The 12707-nt window shown below is 35.0% G+C and overlaps 1 protein-coding gene across 1 annotated transcript in view; it reads left to right on the top strand.

The window, feature by feature from the left end:
* The first annotated feature begins 4710 nt into the window (after positions 1-4710).
* LOC136829007 (uncharacterized) overlaps positions 4711-12707 on the top strand; it is a 72532-nt gene continuing 64535 nt past the window's right edge. Inside the window, exons 1-3 of the mRNA XM_067087400.1 lie at positions 4711-4783; positions 9295-9395; positions 11785-11902. Of these exons, the coding sequence (XP_066943501.1) occupies positions 4711-4783; positions 9295-9395; positions 11785-11902 (292 nt within the window). The remainder of the gene's footprint in view (positions 4784-9294; positions 9396-11784; positions 11903-12707) is intronic.

Genomic DNA, 12707 nt, shown 5'->3' with positions numbered 1-12707 from the left:
ATTTTAGTGGTTTTCGTACAAGACACACATGAAGAAGTCCTCTTAGATTTGCATAGTTTAATGTGTGTCGCTGCAATGCTCTCTAGGGACCCACACACTTTGACGCGGGATCCAATTCCCAGAACTTAGAGAATTGGAGAGTTCAAGGCCTTCCGCACCCCCAGGGCTACCGAGCAGGGATAGATGAATGAATATGTGAATAGATGATGAATGGACAGCTAGATGGATAGGGAAAGGAGCGGAAAGAAGGATGACTGATGGAAGTGGTAAAAGATGAAACAAATGGCTTTGCTAATGAACTGCAAGAGATATGATGAAAATGAAACACCTAACGAACATTAATTAACGTAAAACAAACGATAGATGATGTACTGTGTATGGGATAAAAAAACTTGAAAAGAAAATAAACGGACTATTTGGGAGTAATTTTAAAGGGACAGTGTTTATTACTTTGTTTTCTTTATTACGCTAATAGCAATCTATCTCTATTTAAATTTGTCTATGTTTAATTTGTCTTCAGTTTTGTGTGTTAAAATGTAATGTTTTTCGAGCAACGTCCCTACCTTTTGCAAATTGCTACTCATATTTAAGTTATTTATTCAGCACTTCCTTCTAATCCACCAAGGCTGGAAGATTTTGACACTCGGCATGATTATTGACACTTAGAAATAAAAACAAACGAATAAAACACTGGAAAAGGTCCGATTCATAATATACCTTTGTCAGAGGCGTTTTGTTACGCCAAACTATTTACATTCTCGTCATCAGGAGCTTATATGAGCTTTACTTTTAACATGCAAAACCAAGAGCCTCTGACCAGCATGCCATCTGAAATATTTGCCCTAAAAGTCTCCCATATTACATTTCTAACAATTCAGCAAAAAGCTTTCTCTAACTCCATGTGCGCTCATGTATTTATGTATTTATTTTTATTTTTTGTTTATTTTACGAACCTTCGGCTACCAAACGTCTGGAAGAAAATTCTTTATGAGCAACAGTAGTTTTCCAAAACTACTCGTTTCTTCGATGATTTTATCTTCTATTTATCTATGGCCGTAAGTGAATTTCTGACGTGGGAGAATTCTGATGGTCTTAAGACGAGACAAAGGAACCAAAATTGCTCCCTTATGGTAAATACGATCACTTTCAATAATTAAAATGTCTCTAGTATAGCCACTGAATTGGTATCTCTCTTTTTTGCTAGTTCAGTATTTAATTCAAGTGAGAATCCCTTAATGATCTAAAGGTGAAGTTTGTGGAAATCAGATGAGAGGTTGTTATTACTTGTGATTTTTTTTCCAAAAAGCAAAAGAGAAATGCTACAATTCAGTCTCATCAATGGAAAATATATTTTTTATAATTATTAAAGCATTTAGAATAACTATATATATGTATCTGACTAATTTTCTATAAAGGGTATTGAACCATAATTTCAATAGAAAAACCTTCGAAAGTTAAACACAAGTAGAAATCATTATAATATGAGGATTCGATAATCAAAGGATAAATATGTTATGTCTATGAACTAAAAAATGATTGATCGAAATATTTCCACATCTGCTCCATGCATGCCAGACAAGTACCACTTCGATGAAAATTTCGTAAATAACTACCTAAGGTCGTGTCTACTTTTAGAGACAGATTACAAATAGCATTAATTGAAATCCAGATGACCAGGTGCTTCAGAAGGTCACCAGACCAAACCTGGACGACCGAGATCGTTTTCAAGTGAATGATATATGAGACGCAAATCACTCTAACATTTTTTTACTAACTCTTATTTTTGGTAGGTTAGTCGAAGGGTTTTCATTTTCTGAAGGGGCTGAAATAGAAATGTGAATGATCGCTTCGCTTTATTAATGAATACTGAGTTAACGTCTGCCGAGCTCAGAAAAGCAATGGGTTTATTGTATTGATTTCAGTAAGATTACATTATGTACAAAATGCAAACTTCACAGCAAGAACTTGTTATAAATTGGAAGACGGGAAAAATTTGACACAGAATAATTTTACAACTGTCGAGACAGTTTCGACAAAAACACAGCAGCATTTCTTTTTTATCCCTTAGCATTTAGAAACAACAGTAACAACAGAAGCAGTAATAATAATAATAATAATAATAATAATAATAATAATAATAATAATAATAATAATAATAATAATAATAACAATAATAATAATAATAATTACTAAGTGACTGGGCAAACAGAAGTTTGATAACAATGGTACATTAGAACTTGACTCGAAATATATTGACAAAAAGCTGAAAGGAATCCATGTTGTCGTTTTTATCAGACTAGAGGTCATTTTCTTAATATTTTTAACTCCTGTATAAAGGTCGCTGCAACAAAGTAAATGGCCCTTAGGTCAACATGTTTCTTTTTTTTAAACTTCGATGGTCTTCTTTCATTATTTTTGAGATTATTCTTGGCCAAACCACATGGACGAGTAAGATGGAAAAATCGAAAGCCAAACATAATGTAGGTTTAGTAAAGGCCACTACAAGTAAAATACAGATTTCTGAGATGGTAGACTAGATAAATGAAGAAACACATGTATATATATATATATATATATATATATATATATATATATATATATATATATATATATATATATATACACGTATGACTGAAATGTTTTCTGTCAAAATAGAATTCCCTCAAATATAAGGAGCCCATAAAAACGCCAAAATGTAGAAAGTATAAAGGCTATATTTCAGAGACCAAACTGTCTCTCTCCTCAGGCAAATAGTGAATAAGAAAAAGTTACAGAAAAGCGATATTTATACCAGAAGGTCTATAGGTCAGCTGTTACGTCACTCCAGTTGACAATTTCTCCTTAACCTTCTTAATCGCTGGTTGGAGGAAGATTTCATCTATAATATCTGAATCCCAGGCGCCTCTTGTAAGATCCATGGTATTTCTGTGTTTAATCAAGGCTGATTCCACCATCTGGCCTTTGAACCGACAATTGCTGCTATAAATTAGACAAGACATATTCCAGTTTATTCTGTGATTATGGTTATTTATGTGGTTAAAAATAGCTGAGTTCTGTTGTCCATACCTAACTGAACGTTTATACTGTATTAATCTCCGGGGGAGTGATTTGCCTGTAAAGCCGATATAAGATTGGTCACAATCAAGGCAAGGGATTTCGTAAACTCCTGTGTCTTTGTCGAGGGACTTTTACTGGACGTTAATCGGGGATTTAGCTAAGGTATTTGGGTAGGTAAAATCAAAAGGGTTAGAGTTTCCAGGTGTCAGTGTCAACGTCTTAATCCTGTCCAGGTGTGGGATTTTTATTTTATTGTTGGGCGTGTCTCTGGTCTTGTTTTGGGGGGGACGGTAGAAAATAGTGCTTGTTTTGTGGATCGCTTTCTCAGTTATACGTTCAGGGTACTTTAAAGATGGCAGCTGCTTACGGATTGGTTCAATTTCCTTTTCCAAAAATCCGGGGAGCAAATCCGTAAGGCTCTTAAGAATAGAGATGGCATGATAGCTATAAAAATGGATGTATGACAGAGGGAAAGTTGGTTTTCTGTATATGATAAATTTATATTCTGTTGTGTCTCTAATTATTAAAACGTCAAGAAAAGGAATTTTGTTGTTTGTTTCCTATTCAACTTTAAATTTGATGCTAGGCACTAATGCATTTAATTTTGAAAGAAATTCATTGAAATTGCCCCACTTATTATCTAACAATGTTAAGATATCATCTACATACCTCATCAATAGCATGTCTTTAGGTTTTATTGCATTTATTATTACAGTTTCAAAATATTCCATGTACAGATTGGCTAAAACAGGATTGCCTATGCTGCACCTGAATTTTTGTTTACAGAATGACTCCCCAAATGAAAAGATGTAATTTGATACACATAATTCAACTAACTTTATTATTTCATCTAGGGCTAGTGGGAAATTATCTGAATAGGGGGGCTAATTTTTCCCTCAAAAACTGTAGAACGTCCTGTACTGGCACTTTTGTGAATAGGGAATCTACATCTAAACTTAAAAGTTTTAGGTTGTGAAGTGGCATATGCTTCTTTGAATTTGTGACAGAAATCTTCAGAATATTTACTGTGACTGGGAGAAAATGTGCCTAAGAAACGGGAAAGGAGGCCGGCTAACCACTTAGAAATTTTATAACTGAAAGCTCCGGCACATGAGATGATAGGTCTGGATGGAAGATTATCTTTATGAGTTTTGGGAAGGCCATAAAAGTAAGGTAGTTTTGTGTTAATGACTTTAAATTTCTCCAGTAGCTCAATGCTCTTTTTGTCTTTGCCAGTTAATCTTACTTTTCTAAAAAAAATTCTGTGAGGGTGTTTTTGGAGGGGACTTTTCGTTAATTTGTCATAAGTATTAGTGTCACTAAGGAGTTGGTTGATTTTGTCGAGGGCTACGGGAGAGCTCCCTACTTCGGCTGCTGCGGCAACCAGAGCAAGAGCGGTCTCAACCTCTGCGTCCGCGGAAGCCAGTTCTTGGTATCCCAGAGAAGGTGCAGCAGTTTGATCCACCAGAGGTTCATCCTCTGGAGACGGATTTGGTGAGGAAGAAGTGTCGGGTGCCGGAGGCTCACATGTCGCTAAGATTAATGCTGTGACGGTTCCTGGATCTCCAGTAGGAGGAGCCGTCTCATGATCTGGATCCGGCACAGAACTCACAAGTGGCACTGGCAGAGATTGATGGTCAAGCATGACTTACGATGGTTCGGGAGGTGCAATACATCGTGGATGGCTTGAGCTGGGCTGAGACAGAGATTCCTGTCCCAGCTGGAGGTCAGAGCCTCTTGGAGAGTCTTGATTTGGGGCATCCTCTGGGCGTTGCTTATTTGGGCAGCCCTTCCAATTAGTGGAGTGGCTTGTCACCGTGCACGCTCTACAGTGGTACTGCTTCCCTTGAGTGTCCTTCGTGGATGGAATATAAAAGTTTGGTTGCTCTAAAACTAACAGTTGGGGTGGTTGAAATTTGTAGCTTGTTATTGGACAGGTTTTGTTGCTTGTCACATTTACTGGACTTGTTTTAACACTAAAAATTTTTAAAAATCCACATAAGAACAAAATATTGTCTCGAAACATGATTCTAGAACCGTGTTCTGACAAATTTGCATTTATAGACCATAGTACAGTTAGCCACGCCAGCAGCCATATGTCAGAAAACCTTAATACAAAATGAAGGTCAAGACACTGATGGATTTTGATATGAAAGACAGCATTTTTCCATGTACAGCACAATATCAAGCTAATTTATATTCTTAGAGATGACAGCACAAAAATTTCACTTTGTATTAAAAACCCTCCTACCCCTTATGGGTGGCTTGTTCAGCTAGATACACTAGACACCTACGGCATGCGAGTTGCCAGATAGTCTACTCCTACTGCTGTGCATTGGTAGCTATAATTGATGTTAATTTAATATTATTTCCACTGTTACTTAATAACTTACATACAATACATACTTTTTACACTAATTTAAGTAAAATACCTTTTTTAATAACTTACATACAGTACATACTTTTTACACTAATTTAAGTAAAATATCTTTTTATAATCTTCCTAGTCATAGCAAAAGTAGTTATAGTTATTTATTTATGCTAGTGCACTGGAATAATTATTACAGTACTGTTCTCCAGTACGTTTGGCTCAAATACAATTACAGGTACAATGATTTTTAAAGAGTGAAGCACAAGTACAATTACAATAACTCAAAATTTTGTACTTGACTGGACCTAAGTCTAATATATATATATATATATATATATATATATATATATATATATATATATATATATATATATATATATATATATATATATCCTTAAAATTACAATAACTACTGATATATTAATGCACATATGCCACGCGGAAAAGTGAAATACATGACATGCATAGAATTTAATAGACGAACAAAACTTGCTTTTGCAACCATAGAGTAATAACTTGTAAAATAACCTTTATGTAAAAATTCCGAGGTTAACGAAGCGTCTGAGAATAATAACAGAATGCAATAAGCACTATATGAAAAACTTTCCAGACTATCCTGAATTTTGTGTACATCAGATCACATGTAACTCATGTAGCAACATTTATGTTTGTCTTACTCGATACTCATGGGAAAAGAGAATAGTTCAACAAGAAAACGCTTGAGATATGTACAGGCTTACAGTGATATTTTCTTTCATATTAATGGAAATCTTCAATCAGTCAGTTAGATAGATACAAAAATGGTTGTTTATTCCAAAAATATAATGGAGAGACTCATTACTGAGTCCAGTTTTATAAAGGAAAGCTTTTGTAGAAATATGAGTACCATCCAAGGAATGCAAAAACCTCGGTCTAATTATTTCAAAAGAAATATGGAAAATTTACAGGGTGTCCATAAAGTCTCTTTACAATTTAAAATAATATATTACAAAAGTCATTGATGAGATATCTTAATCATATTTGTTCTATGTACTCAGCAGTTATCAAAGTTTTTAATTACATTTCATTTGTGTATTTCAGGTACCCAGTTGATAAAAGAGGTATTGTTAAATGAACCCCTAAAAAATGGCTACTCCTCAAGAAAAGGCAAAATATGTGTCATGGTTTACTGAAACAAAATCGGACATGCAGACTCAGCGAAACTACAGAACTAAGTATGGAAGAGATCCACCGTCACGTCCGTCAATGCGTGCATGGCGCAAGAAATTTATGGAGACAGGGACAGCGTTGGATAAAGGGAGGAGTGGACGACCAAGAGCATCTGAGGAAAACATCGATCGTGTAAGAGAAGTCTTTGATCGTTCTCCTGCAAAGTCCATCCGTACTGCTGCCAGACACTTACAGCTACCACGTTCAACAGTGCACAAAGTGCTACACAAGAACTTGCCCGTGCACGCTTACAAAGTGCAGCTCATTCAAACATCGATCGTGTAAGAGAAGTCTTTGATCGTTCTCCTGCAAAGTCCATCCGTACTGCTGCCAGACACTTACAGCTACCACGTTCAACAGTGCACAAAGTGCTACACAATAACTTGCCCGTGCACGCTTACAAAGTGCAGCTCATTCAGGCACTCGAGCCAGATGATAAACCAAGACGAAAAGAGTTTGAATTTAACATGCTGGAACGAATTTCTGAGGATGAAACGTTCCTCAGCCGAGTTTGTTTTAGTGGTGAGGCAACCTTTCATGTTTCAGGGAAACTGAACACATAATGTGAGAATCTGGGGATCAGAGCGTCCCTATGTGACTAGGGAACTTCACCGAGAGAGTCCAAAAGTGACTGTGTGGTGTGGGATCATGTGCAATCGAATCACTGGTCCATTTTTCTTCAACGAAACATTAATTACTGTAGATGTTTGTTTTGACCTTTTGACTGAATACGTGGCACCACAACTAGATGACCATCCATCATTTTCCAGCAAGATGGTGCACCACCAAATTGGGGATTGCATGTTTGTGGGTTCCTAAATCAAACATTCCCAAACTGGTGGATTGGAAGGGATGGCCCAATTCCCGGGCCACTTCGTTCACCAGATATCACTCCCCTGGACTTCTTTCTATAGGGTTATGTTAAAGATATCGTGTATCAAACAAAGATAAGGGTCATCACTGATCTCAAGCAAAAGATCACTGATGTCATTGTCACCATTGATGAGGCTATGCCATAGTGAACATGACAAGAAATCGAGTACCGTCTTGATATGCTTCGTGAAACTAATGATGCCCATATAGAGGTATATTAAATGAGGCTAAAAAAAAATCTTCAATGTCTAATCTTCATATTTGTCTGTTCATTTGTTTTTGTAACATATTTTTTAAATTGTAAAGAGACTTTTTGGACGCCATGTATATATCTTAAGGAAGATAATTAACATGGGTCGAGGGCAAAGACGAGATCCGGCCCGCAAATGACCTCAGTCACTAAAGACTTAAATGTTCCTCCCTCTTTTTCCTGCTTTTCAGGTTTTATCAACCGTCTGTATGTTCTATATTATCTGCTACAATGTATCAATGCCTTGAAGATGTCCTAGATATAGTAAAGATTAAACCAGTCAGGAACTTTACCCAGTGATTAAATTTTCTCTGCAATATATATATATATATATATATATATATATATATATATATATATATATATATATATATATATATATATATATATATATATACATTAATTATAAAGAAATGTGTAAATGTATCAATTTTAAGTATATATAATATATTCTTAAAATGTATACATTTTACATATTTCTTTGGCAATTATATATACATATATATTCTTAAAATTTATCCATTTTACAAATTTCTTTGGCAATTAATGGGTCAAATTTATACATGCCTTGCCCGTCATCCATATTATCGCAAAAGCCTCCTTAATAAAAAATCAGACTCAATGATGTTTCTATCCAGTGGATTGTTGAAATAAACTATGTTTTTTACAGCTGCCCCGTTGATTGTAAGGTTGTTTTCACATGTGCAAGTATTATATATATTACGCATTTTTATGCTGCTCTTCTCTCATTTTCAGTGTTTTTCCAGTTTACCAATAAAAAAGTTATTACGAGACTTACCTGGAATTTTGTAGATACATCAGTTAGTCATGTAGGGAGAATTCTTTACAAGTGAATTTTTCATTTACTTTGTTGTTTCTAAATGCTACATTAATTTCAAAATTTTTAAGTAGATGGGAAGTATCTTTGAAGTAATTATCACGTCGACACAAGAAACTTGCCTATACTAACAAATGTCAGTTTTATTCTCAAGCATTCATACTCAAGTCCGAAAAATAATATAAATATACTTTCCTTGACCTACCATAGTTCTCATCCATATAGCATTGTAATTACGTTAGACTTATTTATAATCATACACTCCTGTTCAGTATGTATATATATATATATATATATATATATATATATATATATATATATATATATATATATATATATATATATATATATATATATATATATATATACATATATATGTGTGTGTGTGTGTTGGTGTTTATGGTTATGTCTACTAACAAATAAGTAAAAGGAACATATATTCACACAGTTATGTACAAAGTTGTATCTGGTTGGGCATATGGAAGCATGTACATTAAAAAAGACAAAAGTTTAGGATAATGTTCATGATCCTTTATCCGTGGAAACTTTAAAGAAAAATTACCATAATTTCTTCATTTCTATACATTTTTCCAGAAATACAATTTCACTTGTTGTGCAGCTTTGGAAGCATTCTAGATAAAATTTGAGGTCCGAGATTTCTTTTTAACTTGGAGAACCCACGTCTGGAATATGCAGAAGAAGAAGAAGAAGAAGAAGAAGAAGAAGAAGAAGAAGAAGAGGACGAAGGAGAAGGAGATAAAGAAGAAGAAAGAGAAGACGACAGCCTTCTTTCAGTGGTCTGTCACTCGTTCATGAGTATATTTCATTCATCAAAGTTTTTACTGTAAAAATATAAACGGATTTACAGGTATATTGGCATTCACTTTTGTTTTAAAAGGTTAAAAAGAATATCTCTGTTCAAGAGAGGTAAGTATGTATGTACGTATCCACAGTCTTGCACTGGTTTGTGTGCTTATGAAAATATTTGCAAATAACTATGTATATATGTCTGTCTTCATATATGTCTAAATATTTATTTTTGCATGCACGTGTGTGCATTCAAATGCGTATGTAGAACCAAATAATTGTTTGAATACGTGAATTAATGGAGATGTGTGAGCGGGCAGTTAAGTGGGTTTCATTATAGTATCAACCATTTTTCGCAGATTTGTAGTCATTAAATAAAAGGAAGGAAAATACTTCTTATTCCATCGGCCTTCACCAACATATCAAATAAAGGAAACATGAAGCAAGAGGAAAAGAAAAATTAAAGTCATGAATTAGGATCAACTAAAGTATACCTTAGTTTTACCAGACCACTGAGCTGATTAACAGCTCTCCTAGGGCTGGCCCGAAGGATTAGACTTATTTTACGTGGCTAAGAACCAATTGGTTACTTAGCAACGGGACCTACAGCTTATTGTGGAATCCGAACCACATTATAGCGAGAAATGAATTTCTATCACCAGAAATAAATTCCTCTAACTCTTCATTAGCCGGCCGGAGAGTCCAACTCGTGCCTAACGAGTGCAAGACCACAACTCTACCGACTCTTCCAAGGAAGAGCTTAAAGGATCAACTGATTTAATCAGACCTGCATGCCATATTCTTTCAAAATGTTGAACTCCCTTTGTTTATCGGCGTTTCCTGAATCAAAATTCTTGACAACTTTAAAGGGGCAGGTTTTTATCACTTGCAGTGACCTATATGGATCTGGTAAAGTTGTGTCCCTCACAATAACCTATCTTAATCTGGGCTACTCTGTCCTTCAGTACATACCATTTTGATTTGGGTAACTGTGTCCCTAAATGTGGCCTAGTCTGCTCATAGTAACTATTACCCTGACAGCGACCTGTCTTCTGTTGGGCAACTTGGTCTCTAAAAGTGAACTATCTTATTTTGGACAACTCTGCATTATTGTGAGTTACCTTAATTTGGGAAATTGTATCCCTTACAGTGACCTATTTTTATTTGGGCAACTGTGTCCCTAATAGCGACCTGTCTTATTTTGAGAAGTGAAATTTTACTGTGGCCTATCTTTATTTGAGTAGCTGTGTCCAACATGGTCCCCCTGATGCAGGCACCAACACAGGCACTAATGACGATATTGCTTCTGTTTTCTTATCCTTACTTCTACCTTACCAGAAACTATTCCCTCTTATTTTTTTTATCAGCTTGCACAGCAACCACCCATATTGCCTAATATTAATGGATTATGGCAATCTATCGATTTCCAATGGCTTTGGTGACAGATTATCTTCATAATTTCAGGTGTTATTCTTCCTGCTTTATCAAAGGGCATTATTATACTTATTGCTGCTGGTATTATTTTTACTATTCTGAAACTAATGCTGTCCCTTTCAAACAGTTTTATAAACTTCCTTTTAGAGAGCAATCCTAATAAGAGTGCCATTTTCTGTCATGATTTTCTATTCTGAGACCTTTCACTATTTTTCTATCTTTGGCATATAAGTAATCAAAAGCAACTAAATACGGCAGGTAATGAAACTTATCCTGCTGGACTTTCATAGGGAACTTCCAGTGTCACCCTTAGTACCCATACCTCTTCGGTTCTTGCATACTAATCAATTTCAAAATGTCATCTTCCATATTCTTTCGAAGTTCTATGTATGAAATACTAAATATCTAGCTGGAATTTCGTTATGGAACTTTCCCTCTTGTGCCTTAAGTGTTCTTGTATGCTAATCACGTCAAGATTCACAAGCATCCGCCTCCATATTCTATCAGTTCACTATAGGAGATCTCTCAGACCCTTTACTAGGAGATTATGGAACCTCTTCCAGAAAGCAGAATGGAGCTGGAAACTGTTTACTTGAAGATCTGTGCTCATTGGTCTTCATCTTCTTTACATATAGCCAAGTTGTTGTCGATTAATTGCTACATGCGTTGTTTGTTGATTTGGCTATTCATACTTGTTTGTTATTTTCATAAATAATTTACCACACTTCTATATTCTTGGTCCAGAATGGAAGGTTATCCTACTATTTGTTGCTATTCTTTTATCCATAAGCTTGTGAAGCATTCAAAGTAACATACGAGAACACCAAATCACTAACATATTTATGTTTAGCAAGAAACAGTTTATGGTTGCTCAAAAAGTGAGCATAGTACTGCAGCAGCCTACACTGAATGTTCAGGTCTCTTCAGATTAGGTTATTCCTTTAGGTAGAAGAAGATTGCATTGCAATCCATTGGGATCTCAGCAGAGACAGGGGATCTGGTCTTCAGGAGTTCTGTAGAAATGTGACGTTTTCCAGCATCAGGTTTAATACTTCTCAGTTTGGTAAGAGTTTTATCTTGGCTATTACTCAAGTGTTGAAGTTTTGCTAGTGCAGTTGTGGTATCGTCTGATCTCCAGATATTTAAGTGAGGGGCAGGAGCTCTGCTCATGTCTCTTGAATTTCAGGTGTATCTGTTTTATTTTGTATTCCCTAATACTCAATTATTTATCGCCTTCTCCTGTAACTTGTATCTTTCTGCAGGCTGATTTCCAATTGGAATCCTCTTGGGTTTATAATCTGTTGACTCTGGCCATAAGAATTTTCAGCTGAAGATTTAAAGAAAGAAAGAAAGATCACGAGAGCTGTTTGGTTAAATCAAAGGTCTTTTTTAATTTCAGTTTTTTTTTCATAGATGTCTGTTTTTAAGTAATGAAGTTTAAGTTTTACGATTCTTTAAACTATACTGCAATCTTATTGTTAAACTAGTTTGGCCTGATGACAGCCCAGAGCACATGGCTGAAACAGTTATCGTCATTTGGACAACGCAGCAATATTTGTTAAATACACACACACAGATATATATATATATATATATATATATATATATATATATGTGTGTGTGTGTGTGTGTGTGTGTGTGTGTGTGTGTGTGCGCGCGTGTGTGTGTGTATATATATATATATCTGTGTGTGTGCATGTAACAATTACTGCATTGTTCAAATGACGATAACTGTTTCAGCCATTAGCTCTGGTTGTCATCACGCCAAACTAGTTTGCCTGATATATATATATATATATATATATATATATATATATATATATATATATATATATATATATATATATATATATATATATATATATATA

Source organism: Macrobrachium rosenbergii, chromosome 43, assembly GCF_040412425.1.
Source record: "Macrobrachium rosenbergii isolate ZJJX-2024 chromosome 43, ASM4041242v1, whole genome shotgun sequence".
Taxonomy (NCBI): domain Eukaryota; kingdom Metazoa; phylum Arthropoda; class Malacostraca; order Decapoda; family Palaemonidae; genus Macrobrachium; species Macrobrachium rosenbergii.
This window is presented reverse-complemented; position numbering and strand designations above follow the sequence as displayed.